Genomic DNA, 19,953 nt, shown 5'->3' on the forward strand with positions numbered 1-19,953 from the left:
GGCAGTACCTGAAACCTGGTTGCCGTGGTTTCCAGGCCCTCGATCTTGGAATCCTGCAGGGCGGAGTAGGTGCTGATGGTGCTGAACATGGCAAGGATCTTGTTGAGACGCCTCTGGAATGTGTCAAACTTGCCAAATATGTACATCTCACTGAAGTCAAACTGACGCTCTGATGGACTCTGCTCCAGCTTCTGCTTGGTTTTGTGGAAATATTTCTGGTATTCCTGGGAAAAGATAGTCAGGTCAAAGTTTCTTTTACAACATTTGTACAACCTTTACAACAGGCATTTTCAGAAAGAAGCCCCCATGAGCAAGCCAGTGGCGACATTGGCAAGGAAAAACTCTCTAAAAGCAAGGGGAAGAAACCTTGAGGGGAACCGAGACTCAAAAGGGGAACCCATCCTCCTCTGGTCAACACTGGATAGCAAACAATGACCGCAGAGAATAAGGTTTCACCCTCAGTATAAGACACATAAAAGGGAAAAAGCAGGAGAAGCAATGTCTATAATTAAAAATGCAGTAGCATCATTAGGAGGGTCGGTGGCATGCAGGTGAGGTCTGCACAGTGTTATACAGCAGAAGCTCCATGGTGGTCAAACCAGTGACAGCCTGAGTGAAAAAAGGCTGAAAAAAAATGTAAAAAGCAAAAGCTAACTGTTAAAATCAGATCAGCATGCTTTAACTGGCATAATGAAGTTTAGGCTCAAGAGATTATATAACAAATGAATATGATTTCACTTTAATTATTCTGAGGCAATATTGTATTATACATTATATATTATACTATAATAGTCTCATATAGCTCTGAAAAATGAAGCATGACACTGCATACAAAAAAACTCTGAACTCTTAATGTAAATTAATGCAAAATGTGTTCTAAGTTATTTTAGAGGATTTCTATTGGTCCATTCGCTTGAGAAATTTTAACACAATCTAAAGGATTGATAAACAAAAACATAATCAAATGGAGATTTCTTTTTTTAGCCATGTACATTTTTTGCTGTAACTTTAAAACTCTGGCCTGTGGGGTTTATTACAAGCCCTCTATCAAACTCATTAAAAACTACACCAATTAATTTTGAAGAGAAAGCTTCGAAGGCTTGTTACCTCATTTAAACGAATAGCAGCTCTCAGTTTCTCTGCCACTACATCCTGAGGCTGGTCCCATATTGTTGCTGAGCCATTGTTGGTGATGTAGGCCTTGCAGGCTGTGATCATTTGATTTGTGACCTGAGGAAGAAGTCAAATATAATAAAACAAGTTAGAATTAGCCTGGGCTGCAGGGTGTTCTGTTCAAAAGAGATATTACATTGTTTGACTAGATTGAAGAGATTCTGTAATTTAAAGTGCAATAAGCTGGAAACAAAATGGTTTACTTTGACAAAGAGGGAAGTGATCTTCTCAGAGGTGTTATAGTAACGGGAGATGCTGTGGATCATGCGGATGGCGTTTATGAGTCCGGGAATGGCCTCCACCATTGACACCTGTGTTCAATGACACAATTAATGAAGGTAGTATCAACGTTTCTGATAAATCCATTCTCATGGAACAGTTACTCCAAGAAATGAATGTATTACAATAATAAACAGTTATAGCATCTTAAAATGATCCACTTTAAAACGAACAGTTTCTATTGCTACTATGAGCAAAGCCCTCTACCATAACATCTAATTACGAGTGCCAGTACTCGAGGACAGAAAAGCATTAACTGGATGGTTAAGGAAGCAGAAAACCAGCACTGTGCATCTTACAGGGTCGCTGTTGTAGAGAGGGTCGCAGAACCTCTCGAGCGTGTAGAGGTACTTCACATTGTCTTTGGCCTCATTGGCAGAATCAGTAATCCTGATATCCAGTTCTCTCCAAGCCTGGAAGGACAAACCAATAAAAGAGATGCAAGCTTTAAAGCATTAAGTGACGTAATGCTGTGAAGTGGCATAGTGAGCAAAAGAACGCCTTTCCATGTTAATGTTTAGCCCTAAGAAACTGCTGCTATCGCTGGTGATTACAACGGCATTTTGGAATTTTGTAGTAATTATTTGAAGAGTTTAATTCCAAAATGCTGTATATCAAGTCGTAACACTTTAGGATATAGAAAGTTTTTGAAAACTATGTGTAAAGCCCTCTCTTAACAATGTATTTTAAAATGAACCTTTACACTCTTGGAAACAAAAACCTTTAACCAATACTATTTTTTGTTTTATGCAGGGCATATATATATATATATATATATATATATATATATATATATATATATATATATATATATATATTTCTTTTTTTTTTTTTTTTTTATTTATTTATTTTCATTGTACTCTCTTCAGTATTGATAATCATACATTTCAGTTTCACACAGCAGGCCAACATACATAAGAATTTAAGAAATATTCTCTACGCAAGTCCACAGGGGGTCCAAAGTTTCCAGAATTTGTCCGTTTGGTGATGTAGATCGTAGGTCAGTTTTTCCAGAGGAAGCAGAGTCGCAGCTTGGGAAAGCCACTGCTCAACAGTTGGTGGAGAGGGGCTGGCCCATCGAATTAGGATACATTTTTTTTGCCAGAAATGAAAACATTAGAAACAAAAATTTGCCATCAGTATCAAAAATATGTTCCACTCCTATTCCTAAAAGATACAGGGCAGGGATTTCTGAAATCGTGTTTCAAAGATTTTTCTGCCATGATATGTACTCTGTCCCAGAAAATGGCAATTTTTTTAAAACTTCCAAACACATGAAAAATGTTCCTTTTTCAGTTTTACATTTAAAGCACAAGTTAGATCTGTCTGAAAACATCTTCTTTTGACAAACAGGTGTATAGTATTTCCTATTCGTGAATTTAAAATTAAGCTTGTGAACACCAGAGGAGGGACATTTTGGAAACAGACCTTTACAAATATCCTTTTCTGAGTTTGGTTGGCCTAAGTATCTTTCCCAAATTCCTCTCAGAGTGTCTGACAACAGTTTAGCATGCTTTAGCAAAATGTCATGGATTAGTGAAATCAACCCTCTAGTGAAATCAACCTGGCCTAGTCTTTCTTAACTAGCAACACTTCAAGGTTGAGTTCATTCCTTTCTGAATCTCCCATCCTTAGTGGTTGAGGTGAAGATATCTGAAAAAATCTGACCTAGGTAACTCATATTCTTCTTGCAATTGTGTGAACAATTTGAGCAAACTACCAGAAAACATGTAAGAAATGTTTTTGATCCCTCTGTTAAGCCAAGTTGAGAGTCCAGAGTTCTGAGTTGTGGGCCAGGAGAGACAGAGACAGTGAAAGACAATGTGGAATATTAAGATATTTCTTAACATCTGTCCAGGCCATAAGGGTATTGTCTAAAACAAAATTCTCAGAGACACACCTCACCTTTGCAGTATCATTAATAAACGGTAAGCAATGAATGAGGAATATGGCTACATGCTTCAGTTTCCATAGAGACCCAGTGAAAGTCCAACCTATTTGTACACCAGCTCATCATATGCAATAATACAACTGCATATTAGGTACACAGGCACCACCTTCCTCCTTTGCTCTCATTAACCTGGAAAATTTAAGCCTTGTCCTTTTATTATTCCATACAAATGTTGAGAAAATGTTCTCTAAATCTTTGAAGAAAATTGCGGGTGAATGACAAGGGATTGGCCGAAATAAATAAAGTAAGCGAGGGAGGATATTCATTCTTATTACATTTAGCCTGCCAAATTACAAAACAGGGAGAAAGTTACATAATTTAACATCATGTTTTATATTATTGATTAGTGGAAGATAATTTTTTTTCATTAAGGTTATTAAGGTCTGGAGCAATATGAATACCTAAGTATTTAAAACCCTCTAATGCTGATTGAAAGGGGGATGTAACTGCCCAAGGTGTGTTAAGGGATATATTTAAAGGTAAAGCAATCTGGCAGGACTGGATTGTGTGGACAAAGCTACTTGGGATAAAGCTATAATAGATTCTGGAATAAGAAGCATGTGGGTTAGGATAAAATGTGTAATTTCTAGTCGATGGGTTCACTTCTTGCCAGATATCGACTAGATCAGCATTCTTACACATGTCTTTTAAAACTGATGAAGATCTAGAATTAGAAAATGTTCTGGGTGAAAATTTATCCATTACATGGTGCAATGAACAGTTAAAGTCACCTGCCAAGAGTTCCATCCCTTTACAATGTTGATTAAAAGATAATATTATGTCCAACATGATTTGGGGGAATCAGTGGCGGCACTTTACACCACTGCATTTGACTCTTTGCATAGCATTTGGTGATTTAAGGCTTGGATGCAGCTGCTCAGCCATGGAAACCCATTGCATGAAGCTCTCTACGCTGTTCTTGAGCTAATCTGAAGGCCACATGAAGTTTGGAGGTCTAGTGATTGACTCTGCAGAAAGTTGGTGACCTCTGTGCACTATGTGTCTCAGCATCCGCTGACCTCGCTCTGTCATTTTACGTGGCCTACCACTTTGTGGTTGAGTTGCTGTCGTTCCCAATCGCTTAAACTTTGTTATAATACCACTGACAGTTGACTGTGGAATATTTAGTAGTGATGAAATTTCACGACTGCACTTGTTGCACAGGTGGCGTCCGATCACGGTACTACGCTGGAATTCACTGAACTCCTGAGAGCGACAATCATTCCTTCACAAATGTTTGTGGAAGCAGTCTGAATGCTTAGGTGCTTGGTTTTATACACCTGTGGTCATGGAAGTAATTGGTACACCTGAATTACCTGAACACCTGAAGCTATACAGTGTATGTAACTAAATAACAATGTAGTTAAGAAGTGATGAAGTGTAAATTAAATGCAGTACGAAGCAACAATGATGATTTGACTTCTTAGGGATTATTATTTTTTATTATACATAATCTATTGTTTAATCTATCATTATCGATTATTCTTTAGACAAAAGAGCATCTGAATATTCGCTGAAACTAAATAAACAGATCTCCAGGATCAGGCTTGTGTGCATGTGGTGCTATAAACCCTCTAACAGTCACCAGTGGAGTAACGTGTTTCAGCTGACTGACTTTTTAGAAAGAAGCACCTTGATGAGTTTAGACTTGGCTATCATGAGGACCCCCAGCACAGCTTTGACGTCTGGACACTTGAGCTGGTCCAGTAGGTAGTTAAAGCGAGACATGCGCTTCTTCCAGTGATCCAGCTCTGCTCTGGGACCCAGATCATCGGCCTCTTTCCTCAGCTGGTCACTCTCTGCTAGAACCTTCAAGCAAGCAACAGATAAAAAAGTTCAAAAGTTTGGCTTCATAGTTATCCATACAATAATATCAAGTTTGTTGTAGAGACTAGGGGTGGGCAGTATGGAGAAATGTACCAATGAATATAAAGTATATACGACATAAATATACAGTCCTATGTAAAAGTTTGGACTCCCCAGGTCAAGACCTTTTGATGGTTTTCTAAGTGAACACATCCTCTACAGAGAAACGACTTAGGCGCACTGAAACGGACAGTTACTGTATATTTGCTGATAATACAATATACATTTGCATTTACAACACATTAATAGAAATACAGTATATTTTATGTTTTATTTTTCCCAATGTGTTAAACTCACCAAATAAACAAAAACTGCACTACAATTGGCAAAAATGCCATATTTGAGTTTGTTCACTGTAGAGGATGTGTTAACTTCTTGTCACTCTGATCATGTATCACAGTACTTGAAGACATTTCCATGATACATGATATGCATCTAAATATTTCATTTTTCTGACATTTCTTAAATTGAAACAAAAAAAAAAAACGCACACAGCACTGACACGTTCAATAAATACCAGAAAAACATAACTACAATTATCCATTTATTCAATTATTATTAGTAGTAGAATTATTACTGAATTATTATTTAATTATTCAGTATTATAATCCATCTCATACTGCATTCCACTAAATCCAATTTATAATAATTAGGCCCTCTTTGTAATGACACATGCAGTTGGTCATATGTCTTTAAGTACTGATGATACACGCGATATACTTAGAAAAGCCTACTGTGACATAAATTATCATAACAACGGTAAATATTGCCACCCGCCCCCAATCAGAGACAAGATGAAATGATCCTTATTAATCCCACAACGGGGAAATTTCACCTCCGCATTTAACCCATCCATGAAGTGAAACACCACATACACACTATTGAGCGCACACACACTAGGGGGCAGTGAGCACACTTGCCCAGAGTAGTGGGCAGCCCTATCCTATCCTATCCTAGCCCTATGGGAGCAGTTGGGGGTTAGGTGCCTTGCTCAAGGGCACCTCAGTCATGTACTATCAACTCTGGGGATCAAACCGGCAACCTTCTGCTGCCCCACGTGTGATATTATTATCAAATATGATGGGAATATAATGCTAGTACTCTCCAACCATAATTTAGCAGGAAGCTGTAATAATAAAGATTTGTAGATTAGAAGTGTCTAGAATGATGAACAGAGCTGTAGATGATTCTATGATGAGAAAGATGTACAAAATTGAGAATGAAGTCCTAATAGCACTAATATCCAGAATGCCTTGTGTTTCTCAGTGTGTTGATCAACTGTTGAAGCAGATAACTTGCTTAACATACCTATCATTTAACAACTTCCTTCAGATTTTGTAACAAAACTTTTGAATGGTAGTGAAGGTTTCACTCACTTAGAATATGTAATGTGGCAAAAATATGAACAGTGCTCTTCCATTAAGATCACTTCATTTCTTACTTGTTCGATCTGCTTGATCCACACTTTCATGCAGGCTTCAATTTTCTCCAGAGCTTCGGTGCTGTTGGCCACAGCTGTGTAGTCCGAAGGGCCTTTAAGTGTTTTCAGATCAAACGCGTCACATTCTTTGAGGTTTACCTGGGTTACGAACACAAGGAGAGAGACCAACCAAATGTAAGTTAGCTGGAATTTCTTGCGAATATAACCAAAGGCTTTATCAATATTCCCACTGTTTGTGTCCGTAGTGAATCACAGAATGGAATGACAATTGATAATGGAATGATAATGATATATTTTTCTGAAACCGTCTGTATCCTCCTGTACAGCAGAATATATCCGTATAATGCTTTATATCTGTGTGTAGAAACTCAACACACTGATATGCTACAGTGCAGAAATCCATAGATGTGAAAGTACAATGCCTCCCCTTCTGTGCCATGGAATTCATTTCACAGAAGGAAATGGATCAATATCCATCTAATGCGTGCATGCAGGTGTGCATTCCTATATGTATCACCTTCTCCTCGAGGCTCTCCTGTGCCCCAGCCAGCACAGAAACAAAGCTCTCCAGAGAGCTGATGAAGTCCTGCTTCACTGTCTGTGCCTGAGGGCTGGCCAGCTCTCCCCAGCCATGGTTCATCTTCCTCAGCGTGGGGATGAAGATTTCGGACAGCAGCTGCTCCACGCTCTTCAGCAGACCAACCCCTGTGGTGTCCAGCATGTTGAAGTTCACGTCCTAGCCGGGAGCAGGGAGCACAGTGTGGAATAAACAAGTGGAATAGCTTCTCTTGGCAGCCTCTAAAAATATACAGTGAAATGGAAGGAAAGTACTTGGCTCGTCATCGTTATAAATTCCCAACTAACGTTTAGCCAGCATTATGCAAAGTGACATAGATGATCAACAAATTCAACATCCAGCATTAAACATTTCAGTAAAAACTGTAAATGTGCTGGAAAGAAACTGTAAAACTGCTGTGAAGTCAGGGCAAAAAGTACTTGCTGTTAACTAACCCTAGTTAGCTAAATTAACTAGGGTTAGCTAAGCTAGTGAACCTAAACCTTTCAGCACTTCTATTCATGTAAAGTTTATTGGCATTCATTTCTGAGAAACTGTAGCTACAGCTAACACAGACTAGCTTAGTCATTCTCAAATTAACATCAAGACAATGCAATTAAAAGTAAAGGCCAAAACAAAATAACGAAACGCTAGCATGGCTTGTGTTAGCCCATTTAATACATCGGCTGGTTTAATAAGGTTAAGGTTAGTCAATACGGTGCAAGTCTGAATTATTACTGTGCCATAGTTACACAGCCGCCGCCACGTCGACATATATGAATTTAAAAGAGGTGCAAAAGTAACTGAGCTTGATGTCGCCCAGTGATAGAACAACTAGCTAGCTACGTTAGTTTTCACCTCATCTCAGTCGCCTTTTTTGCAGCCAAATGTTGTACGGCGGTGGTTAAATTCACCCTACCCTACACACACACACACACACACACACACACACACACACACATTTTCTAAGCTGCTTCTCCCTCAGGGCGGGGGGGTGGTGCTGGACCCTATCCCAGCAGTCATTGGGCAGAAGGCAGGATAAACCCTGGACGGGTCGCCAGTCCATCGCAGGGCCCCCTACTTCACAACCAAACCTTAACACAAATATTTTTAAAAATTTGCGAGTGAGTCCTCCATGAATGGGAGTAAATGGAGCCCAACGTTAAAATAGTTTCTAATCCCTCGCCCGGAACGTTTCTTTAATTTTAGAAAGTAGATGTATTTCACTAAAAAATACACAAAACATAGCAGCTCATTGGCTGTTCGCGCTCACTGACGTCAGGGACCTACATGAAGCGCCGCTTTAAACTCCTCGAGTTTAAAAGCTCTTTTGAATAAAACATCGGTGTTAAAACGTTTTATGCTGTTCAGTGTTCAGGAAATAATTGCATTCTTTTACATTAAAATAGTTTATGCATTTATAAACTAGGATTTTGCTCAAACGCTCCATATTAACCCATTCATTCAGGACTCACTGAAGACACTGCGGAGGGCGGATTGTCCTCTCTACAAGTTCTCTGGTGTGGCATCGTTACCACGCAACCATGGCCCGCTAAATGAGGAGAACGTTTATCATGAGTTTTTATTTTTGTTGTCTTATAAGAATGAACATATGATAAAGCACTGTTTGATGCAAAACCTTCGCGTTGTAAGTAGTTTTTGGTCACCGAATTACCACCGCGTGCCTTATTTAGCACCAATCAGCAGCGCTCTCTTCTCGTGCTGGGGCTGAATCTCAAATGGTTCTCTGCTCCCTACATAGTGCACTACATTGGGGAGGACAGAGCGGATTTGGATTCAGCCTGGGTTTTACGCTACTTCTCACTGAAACACGGACATTTGAAGCATGTGATCTATTCAAGTGACATCTTTTTAGACTTTTATACAGCCATTTTACAGTTAGTGCGACAGTGATGATATTCACCAACGCTGGGCCTGCAGACTCTTAAGATCTGGGATTATATTCTCAAAATACTCATTTAGCAGCTCAAAATAATGACTAGTTTCCTAAGTTCCTAAGTCAACTTCATTAAAATAAGCAATTATTCTAAGATACTGAGTCAATATTAGAACATTATTTCAAGATAAGAAAAAAAGTCTGACGGTCTTCTGTAGTCAGTATAAAGAATGAGTATGTAAAGAACAGGTCACGACTCCGTTGCTTCGCTCAAAACAAGAATTAAAGTTGTAGTTCTGGCCAGCATTAAGAAAAGCATGTTGTAATTGTTTCTCAGAGCTCATGAAGCAAGCAGATAAAATCTGCCAAAATCTCGACGGAGACATTCATTGAATTTTGAAAATGATGAAAAATGTTTTGTTGTGTGTACATTTCTGTGAAACTACATAATTAAATGTGGAATTACATTTAAATATTCATGTAATTTGACCCAGAAAGCAAAATGACAATGATAGCCTAGACTTCTAAGGTTGAAGTACCCAAACAAATGCATGGGAAGAACATATATCCTAAAAGATGGTGCAGAGTTATCACGGGACAGTGTTTTTGGGGTGATATTCCAGGCTGTGTCTGGCGTACTCTGTGGATGTTCTCTGAGGTGACAGCCTTGGAGGTGTTTGCCCGGGTGAAGAACACACACACGCCGGTCAGAGCGACGTCAGAGCCCTCCGTCACGAACACTCTCGCTCTCTTGCTGCGGATGACGGAAGATGCAACTGCTACCACATACAAAAAAATGACAGGTCAAGGTCAGCGACGTTTTGGCGATTCCTCTCAAACTGGAAAGATGTGTGAAATATTACTGAGTTTTCTGATTGTCTTTTGAACAGACTGCAGACTGTAGAATGCAGCAGTCTTTTCTTTAAATCTCAAACATGGTGTCATGCCAATGTAAGGAAGTCCAGGGATAGGCCTTTTACTCCATGGGAAAAGTGAATGACGTTATTGAAAGTTTTGCCTTCTGGTGAATAAAAACTAAAACTAACACTGCTGTACATTAAAGTCACATCACCGGGCTTCGCCAAGTGTGGTAGTTATATGGCTTTGGCAGTAGTATCCCACAGACATAGTAGCAGGTGTTGCTAGAACAGAGCACAGTATTAGACTTCTTTTCATGGGACGTCATGTCAGGAGTGTTAGCTTTCTTGCAGCATCCGTGTAGCATTACTCACATTTCCACCTTTAAACAGCCCCGTTATTCAGAGGAGCCAGAGAAATTTGGGGCGAAAATGTTGGTAGAACAAAATGTATTGGCTTTGGACCTTTTTACCACAAGGGTACCTCAGACGTGAGTTTTAAGAATGTCATTCATTTTTCCCATTGAGTAAAAACGCTTATTGTTTGCTGTTGACTACAAAAAGATGCATGACTTCAAAGGTCTGTACAGCTGCATGTTCTGTTCAATGAAAATAAGTTACCACACCCTCTACAGTAGGGGTGTCTAGTATTATCCCCAAAGGGCTGGTGTGGCTGCAGGTTTTCACTCCAACAAAACAGGAGCACACATGATCAGTTGTTTGAACAAACTAAACTACTAATCTACTAAACTACTGATTAAGCTATTAGAGTCAGGTGTATGGCTGCTCGTTTAGAGAAGAAGACCTGCAGCCACACTGACCCTTTACAGGTGAGATTAAACACCCTTCCTCTACAGGGAAAACACTTGAATATGGCACTTCTTGTCAATTTTAGGCCACGATTTCTATTCTTTTCCTGAGTTTAACATATTGGAAAAAATAAACATAAAATATAAGAGGTGCACACATTTTGCACAGACCACAGTGCATTTTTTTCTGTCCAGCAGGTAAACAGTAAGTGCGTATTAAAGTGTGTAGATGTGTTCTCTGTAGAGGATTTGTAACTTATTTTCACTCTGAAAATGAACAAAACATCATTTGACCAGGGATGCTCAGATTTCTGTATATGATCGTATTGCTTGACCCTGAATTCGTATTTGAACCTCTGTTTGTTGTATGTTTACCCCGAGGGCATTACTAACCTGACTCTGTTGGCTCCGTTTCTTGAAAATAGAACATGAGGTGTGGAAGGCCATCAGCCGCAAAGAACTGCTCCATCCGCTCAATCTGAAACAGAATCATTCCGAATTTTATCTCGGTTTAATCAAAAATACCCCCTCAACAATAATCCACACTAATCCAGTTTTTGTCATGCTACAAATAGCCCACCTGCGTGCCCTCCAAAATGGCTTCCTCCACCTCAGCCTTCTCCAGTCCTGTGCAGGAAGCCACGATACTGAGCACATAGTCATGTCTGCCGTCCAGCTGTGCTCGTTTAGCCTCTCGCTCTTCCTTCAGCTTTTGCTGAGAGACAGAATTGAAAGCAGGTAAGATGTGTGGAGGATCGCTTAAGACTTAAATAAGTACTCTAATCTTGTAAAGCCAGGGTGAAACACACACACACACACACACACACATACATTTTCTAAGCCGCTTCTCCCTCAGGGTCGCGGGGGGTGGTGCTGGGGTATGGGGTGCTGGAGCCTATCCCAGCGGTCCAGGGAGAACAGTAAAACCAAAACATCTACAGTGCAAAATGTTCCCTTGAAAGTTCAATCATCAGCATAACAACTGAGTGAAAGGTAAACTCCTTTGAAAGAATTCCTTAATATGGCCCTGTTTTGCTATAATAAGTGCTCTCAATCTGGGAAGTTTGTACAAAAGCCTCTGATCAGTAGATCCAATCCACCTGAGAGTTGTCTGAACACAAGCCTCACTGAAAGAGATGAGTAATAAAAACTGAGCTTTTTGCACAAAGGCCTTAACATCAGTGTCACAAATCTTCAAATAGTGACCTTGAAATACCACAGACCCAGCAATGTCTCTCTTTTTTCCTTGTCATAACTTTTCTTTGTTTTACAATGTTTTAGTTTCTAGTTTCTTTAGTTTCTGGTTTTCAGGAAAATAAATCCAGATTGTCAATGTGGTCTCAGAGTTTTGGACCCCACTGTATATTACACCCCTACACAATTGATTGACTCTTTAAAAAAAAATCACAATTTTTTGTCAACCCTCTTTTTCAGAGTATTCTAAGCAAGCCCTTGATGACCCCCAGCTGGTCCACATTCCAGCCCCCAGTGCATACAACTGTGCCCCCAACTGCTCCCCGGGCGCCGTGGATAGGGCTGCCCACCGCTCCGGGCAAGAGTGCTCACTGCCCCCTAGTGTGTGTGTTCACTAGTGTGTATGTGGTGTTTCACTTCATGGATGGGTTAAATGCGGAGGTGGAATTTCCCCGTTTGTGGGATCAAAAAAGTATCACTTATCACTTATCTACTGTAGTGTGTTCAAGAAATGAAATGTTTTTGGAAATGTTAATTTAAATTAAATGTTATTATTCTTCAGCATTTATTCATGGGTTATTCTTAGTAGGATTCTTATTGTGAAGGCAGGGCTAGATTTCTTTGGTGGGGGGGTGTGTATGTGTGTAGACAGTAAGAAATGGGAGTCAGTCGAGAGGTGATGGCTGAGAAAATAAGGTGAAGCTTAGTCGGACATCAAGCTCCACTGACTGATAGATAAGACTGATAAATGACTGTAATAATCAGTTATTAATCTTAGTGTTACAGAGCTCTGCTAAAGCCTGAGTAGACTGATAAATCAATATGAGGAGTGATTTATTAATTTCAGCATTAGGGGTGGACAAAAGAGCAAAAATATTATATAATGATACTTGAAGACATTTTCATGATATACAATATGCATCACAATATTTAATTTTTCACAGATTTAATAAGTTGGTACAGACAAAATAGGACGTGTAGTGCCACATTTAAAAAAACACTCATGATGATAAAAAACTTACAACTACAATTTTTATTCAATGTAAAACTGCACCGCACTATATCCAGTTAAACAGGCCTGATTCTGCTCACTTTTATATTGAAACATGTTAGTCAGTGTTCTTTAAATGCTGACGATATCCACAATATGCTCAGAAAAGCGTACTGTGATATAATCATGATGATAACAATAAAATATTGTCATACTGCCCATCCCTACTCAGCGTCACTGAAGTCTCTTCAGTAGTGGACGTTTTCACGTGTGATAAGCTTAACATTGGTGTTCTATGGACTCGTGTGTGCTTCATGGCATAAACTCACTACCCACTTTACAGTCAAATCTGCAAGATGTTGTTACTGGAATATGCTGAAATTTTTGCTTAGTTCCTGAGACGACAGTGGAATTATAGGAGCAGCAGATCACTGAAGCAGGCAGTGAGAGCCAGTATAATATTGAGAATATTATAACTTAATTTAAATGATAAGTGAACTTAAATGATTTCATGAATGAGAATATTGACAAAAGAATTACAAAAAGGAAACTGCCAACTAATACCAGCGAGGACTGGAAGCAGAGTTTTTCCCAAAGTGCCTTATCAATATATCATCTAAATGTATTCTGATAATTATGCTGCTTTTTCATCTATTGTAATTTAATTTGGTACTGAAGACATTTAGACCATCATTACTTCATTCTGCTCAATACTGAATATTAATTAGCATTTGTTAGCAGGAAAACACTAACAAATGCAACTATCAATAAATTAGTAACTTTTTTATATATACCACAGGTATTATGTATAAGTTAAATATGTACGTTTTCAACCTCAGATTGCCAAAAAATACAGTAAAATTTTGAAACAATTACCTATTTTAGTGCACTAAACACTCAAATTGAACTCTTATGCTAAATTACTCCCATTTTTTCTTGAGATATTATCATGTGCCTTCAGCATAAATAACCAATTTGTCACTGTGTTAAAAATATCATCACTGTTGGAACAAAACTTTGTATCTTTTTTTTTTAAATTTCAACAGTATATAATAAACCAACTGCCCTTTAAACTGTGTTAAATGTTCACGATGATTGGAGAAAAAGAAATATCTCCAAATTAATTGGAAAGACATTTTGTTCCATTAACTTTTATTAGAAGTTTTTGCTTCTTCTCTGAAGTTGAGATAAGAGGTTTTGTTCTAGCTCAGGGGTCGGCAGCCCAAATGTGAAGAAGAGACATTTTGTCCTCTCAATAAAAATCAAACGACCTTGGGAGCCACTTTTTTTTGTCCATTTTACCATCTTGGCTACATGTCTCAGTATGTGTTCATGTACCAATTTAGGCTAAAAACATAATATAAACAAAAACACAGACACACTTTGCTCTGCTTTAAGCTTTAGCTCAGCTATAGCCACTTTTCTTGCATCTCTGGCAGGAAACTTTTTCTCAAAAGTAGAACAGATTCTCTCAATGGTTGCTATAGTGACCAGCAGTCTGTGCGGCAACCTTCAGGGTTAGAGGTTGGTGAATTAGCAATTAACATTCCAGTGTTTAACACCATTTAGTGTTAAAACTGTGTTTAGAACAATCAGTAGAGCTTTATTTTACTGCAAAGGATGATTATTTTATTTTTACCTAAAATTCTAATTCTGCTGTGGAGCTGCAACCGGCTAGGAAAAGAGCCACATGTGGCTCCGGAGCCACAAGTTGCCGACCTCTGTTCTAGCAGCAATGACATGTAACAGTTTGTATTTCATTGATAGTTCATTGTTAGTTCCTAACTAAAGTATTAGAAGAGGTACTTTCAGTTTTATTCCATTATATGCTGGAAAATTGGGGAGCTGAAAGATTATATTCATACAGTATTTAGTGTTTTAGGCTTAAAGAAATATTTTATTCAGATACACTAGAAGAGCCTCAACTGGATTATTCAAATGAGATTAGGTTAATTGATCTCAAACTAATTGTCATTCACTGATAACTAATTTGGCATATCTATAGAGGATAAAGTCATAAAAGTCGTAAAGTCTGAATTTCAAAATGCCTGAGCTGATGCATCCCTTATAATGCTGAATATGTGAAAAGCACCCTCTTGAACTGGCAATCAGCTCCATTACTCATGCAAATCCTCCACGTAGCCATGTTAAGCATAATGACAGTAGCTAAACGGAATGTTTACTCATTACTGGGAATCCAACAAACAAGCAAACAAAATATCCACTCACTGCAAACAGACAGACGGAAGGATCATACGTACTTTGATTGCTGTAATCTGACTGTTGGATATCAGAGACGATTGAAGCTGCCCTTTACACTGGCCTGATTTCGAGCTGCTCATCATGCACACAGTCAGCAAACTGGACTTGCTTCAGTAAAACCGCAGTGGTCACTGGGACATAAGATTCCTCTCATAAAGTCGCAGAGGCCTGTTATGCAGTCCAGAGTATTTCTGTACAGCTGGCCGACAGTTCACTCAAAAAAAAAAAAGCATGTGTATTTCAGCGACCTGCCCTCCTGTTCCAGCCACCTCAAATGGTTAGCCACCCATCTGTCCAGCTCTCTCAATTGCTGCTGCTCTATTTCTCGGGATAGTGAACAGAGTGGATTTTAGGGCGCCATAAAGACAGACAGGCAGACAGACAGACAGACACAACAGAACAAAGCCCAGAGTAGGCTGACCACACTGATCTGGGCCTCTAACAGACTGTAAAAGTTACTTGGCTGGGCTGCTAGGAAACACAGTTTAAAAAAGCAAGCCAATAAATTCAACTGTGTTGTGAGCTGGATGCAGATGCTCCAGAGCTTTGCATTTGGATTTTCTAAGAGAAGTAAAATGTGTTAAATCTTAAATTTTTTCGTTAAATTTTTTTTTATTAATCTTTTAATCTTTTAATTAAGCGGAAAGCTCTATAGTGAAGGTACTGACAGAGCATGAAGGCTTACACTGTCAGTAGGTATTTCTATATGTCCCAAAAGTACCTCTCAAAGTTTTTAAAGCTCAGAATATTTGGTGGTATGAAAAGTCAAAGAGTGATCCTGTAATTATCAGTATTACAAGCGACACTTGTTTAGATCCATCACTACTGATTATTTAATCAAGTAACCAACAACGGGCAGCTAATAAAACCAAATCAACAATTAACAGTAACAAATCAAGCAAAGCCTTTAAAAAAACCTGCCACAGTTTCCTTATCCCGTCTTCACCTTCCCAAGTCTCCCGCTCAGTCCCGCCTACTTATTAATGTTTTCACCTGTGTTTTGTTTGTTACACCTCTTTGCCAGGTGTTTCAAGACTTGTCTTTAGTTCTCTGTCTCGTTGTCTTTATGTGTCTCACTTTGTGTATTTCCATGCTTCTTTGTTCATTGCGGTATTTGTTTTTGCTTCATGTTTAGGCTACATCCTGCTTCTACACCTCCCAAGTGTGACAGATTTCAAAATACTGGACAAAGATGAACAAGGATGGCTTAAAAATTCATTAAATAAATATTAAAATAACATGTTCCAAAACAATGCATATGTGTCCGCCAGACTCTTACTGTAAGAGAGAGCGAGTAGCAGAGCAAATCAATAAAATATGCATCATCATCATGCAAATTTCTAACTAATCAATGCTGATTCATTGAAAAGGTCAGTTTTAATTGACAGTTTTTTCTAGTCGATTTTAATCAGCCAATTGTGACAGCCCAAAATTTATTACAGCCTATATAGTCATCTACTGCTCATTCCCAGTCATACATTGCATCTGTCCCTGCACAGTTTTGCCACTTGTGCCTAAGCCTGAGCCACTGGCAGAGTTCTATAGGCTCGGCATTTGAATTTAAATCCAGAGGATTACATAACTTTAAAGGCATTAAAACACAGTCCTAATGGATTTGAGGCATTTTCCTTCAAGAGATGCAGCACATCTGGGACAGAAACACAGTTCAATACTGCCTGCTGAAGGGTGACTGGAAAGATGGCTAGACAGCTTGACATTTAGTATGCTTAAAGACGAAGATCACGCCTCCACCCATATATCGGCATTATTAAAAATCATTTGGTTTCTCTCTTCCAGCATTTTTAAGATCTGAGCCAAGACAGAATTTAAGAGCCCGGCCACTGGGGCAAATCAGGCCACAATCATTTAATGAAGACAGCTGGCTTATTCTGATCTCTGCCATTTTAGATATAAAATCTTCACCCCTGATCCTTTAAAGGCCTTATCTGCTCTGGTGATCCCACAGTCAATGCCACTCAGACTTTTAAGGTGAGTTTACTGCTTGGAACCAGTTTCACTTAATGGACAAATCCCTAACACTGATCAAATCAGTGATGGTTTGGTCTACTTGGTGTTATTTCACCGTGCTCTATGTTAAGAGATTGCAGGGAAGTTAGTATCTAGGGGATGGTGAACTAACAACTTGTGGGGGGTGGGTATCGGTATCCTTTTAATCAGTCCAACCCTGACTGCCCCATTCCTTGGTTTTCTTTCCTATCAACACTTAACCTATAACACAAAACAACAGCAGCTGCTGTGAGTTTAGTGTACACTAGTCCTGAACAATGTAATTCCATCCCCTTTAGATCTCTAATACCGATATTTTTTCCATCCATATGTGAGATCTTCACATTACAGGAGATCTTTATTGGAAACCAGCAAGTTCTTATGTGGGCAGAGTGGGTTCACCCACAGAAGGTTGCGCAGAATTGTACTTTTCACCGGTGATGCTGTGGAGTGTTTGCTACACAGTAAGCACCCACAAGCAAGGTTGCCAGGTATGTGGCTTTCCTGCCAAATTGGGATAGCTTGATAAAACAGTCAGAAAAAGAACTGTTCTCAGGTTAGATGTACTTTATAGAAACGTTTGACCTAGTAGAAAAGTGTAATGCCCAACTAAGTTTATATCAAAATACCTACTTTCTTTTTTTTTTTAACCCAATTTAGTCATGGCCAGTTTGACCCACTGTGTGTGTGCTGTGCCACATCACATGATATACAGACACCATACAAATCAAGTCACAGGTTCACTTGGAAAGAATCATGATGCTACCAAGCTTGGAGGGAGAAGTGAGACGTTCCTCTGAGATGTGTCAAGTCAACCACCACATTAATTGAAACTGCTGCTAACGCAGCTCACTTAACAGCCCGACATGCTTGGAGGAGAATGTTAACTGCCAATTATGTTACTTCAGCTGAATGTTAACTACAGGCATTTAAAGACAGAGCATAGCTAGTTCAGTTGCATGAGTATGCTTATCCACAGGGCTGGATGTCTTATACAGTAACTCATCAGTGACAAAGTTATGGAACTGTAATAAAAAAAATTTGGCTAAAAATAAGCAAACGCTTTTGTGGGTAATTTTGCCTCCACTGCCTTTCATTCCTTTTTTGCCTATGCAGTATTTGGTGAAAGATCTTTCAAATCGATGAATTCTTTGTGGGACTTGAGCAAGGAATAAATGGATCCAAGAGGGTAGATTTATGAGCTGGCATGAGGTCACACCCCAGAGGATCCAAGAGCAGTAAAAACAAGCCTGGACAAGCAGGAGGCAAACTCAGTTATTGACCTGCAGAGCAGTCAGGAGCGCTTCACAAGGATAGGGCACTCCTCCCTGGCCGTATAGTTGTCGCCTAGCGACTGGACACGCGGAGGCGACCGCAGTCAAGGAGATTTCCTAGCTGAGTAAACAACGCCATTAAACACAAAACCATAAACACGTGAATCCATGCCAACAGAGGGGCAGGGAAAATCAGACAGATTGGTTTGATGGTCAAAAGGGAAACAAATATGCCAAAAATATCAACATTTTAAGTGGCGAAATTAAAATATGATTGAAGAACAGGAACTGGCCTTTTTCATACATCTGACTGGCAGTGAGCAGCAGGCAATTATAAGTATATAAATCAGATTTTTGTGACTGCCTTATTCCAAGAAAATCAGGAACAAACACAATCAAGACCAATGTGGTTTTTAAATAAATAAAACAGTCAGCCCAGCTTATTTACTCGACACACCAGTGTCAGGAAATCCAATAAAGCAGAAAAACACCAGACACGGAGGCTGATGCACAGTCCACATCTTATTCTTGTACCAACATCAAAAAGTTGGGTAGTAGGTGAAACACTAATAAAAACAGAAAGCAGTGATTAGTACTTTCTCTTTGACCTGTATTGCAATGAAAACAGTACAGAAACACAGTGTTTGATGTTTCACCTTATGAGGTTTATTGTTTTTTTTAAATATATGCTCCTCCCAATTTAATGCCTGCAAAACTTTCCAAAATAGCTGGGACAGGAGCAGGTATACGACTGTGTTACAATACCCTTTCCTTTTAACAGCACTTAATAACCGTTTGGGGACTGAACAGAAACTGATACAGAATTTTTTGTGATTCTTCTTTCATTCAAGTCTCCAGCTGTGCAACCTGTCGGGAAATTTGTTGACATATTTTGCATATCATAATAAGGAATGCATTTCAATGGGAGAAAAGTCTGGACTGCAGACAGGCCAGTTTGTCATGATTGGCTCCTCCCACTCCATGTGCTTTTTGTTTTGGTCTTCCATGTACGTTTGTTTTGGTCCTGCCCCTTTGTTTCATGACTCCACCCCTGATTTCTCCACCTGTTTCCCGCCTGTCCCTCGTTTCGTTCTGTTGTTTTGAATTGTTGTTGTGTTGAACTGTTTGTTGTTGTGTTGAACTGTTTGGTGTGTTTCTCATCAAGTCTGTCCCCCGATCAATCCGTGTTGGCTACATGAACCTGGACCATTTAGACGATGACCCTGGATTTGCCCATAATAAATCTCGCTTATCTCAGCACGTGCGTCCTTAGCCTGCAATGGTGGATGTAGTGATGAACATTGTTTATTGACAATGGTTTGTCAAAAATATTCCTAAGCCCATGTCATGATTTCTATGGGGGGGGAGCATGCCTGTTTTTTGAAGGTCAAAGGTC

At 39.2% G+C, this 19,953-nt stretch overlaps 1 protein-coding gene across 1 annotated transcript in view; it reads right to left on the reverse strand.

Annotated features, from left to right (window-relative positions):
• The window catches only part of dnah5 (dynein, axonemal, heavy chain 5), a 181,501-nt gene that overhangs the window by 146,243 nt on the left and 15,305 nt on the right, over positions 1-19,953 (reverse strand). The window contains exons 2-11 of the mRNA XM_037536137.1: positions 11,410-11,544; positions 11,223-11,307; positions 9,803-9,942; positions 7,228-7,446; positions 6,711-6,848; positions 5,036-5,212; positions 1,752-1,865; positions 1,377-1,484; positions 1,108-1,230; positions 9-224 (exon numbers count right to left, since the gene is read on the reverse strand). Coding sequence (XP_037392034.1) covers positions 9-224; positions 1,108-1,230; positions 1,377-1,484; positions 1,752-1,865; positions 5,036-5,212; positions 6,711-6,848; positions 7,228-7,446; positions 9,803-9,942; positions 11,223-11,307; positions 11,410-11,544 — 1,455 coding nt within the window. The remainder of the gene's footprint in view (positions 1-8; positions 225-1,107; positions 1,231-1,376; positions 1,485-1,751; positions 1,866-5,035; positions 5,213-6,710; positions 6,849-7,227; positions 7,447-9,802; positions 9,943-11,222; positions 11,308-11,409; positions 11,545-19,953) is intronic.

Source organism: Pygocentrus nattereri, chromosome 3 (assembly GCF_015220715.1).
Source record: "Pygocentrus nattereri isolate fPygNat1 chromosome 3, fPygNat1.pri, whole genome shotgun sequence".
Lineage (NCBI taxonomy): Eukaryota > Metazoa > Chordata > Actinopteri > Characiformes > Serrasalmidae > Pygocentrus > Pygocentrus nattereri.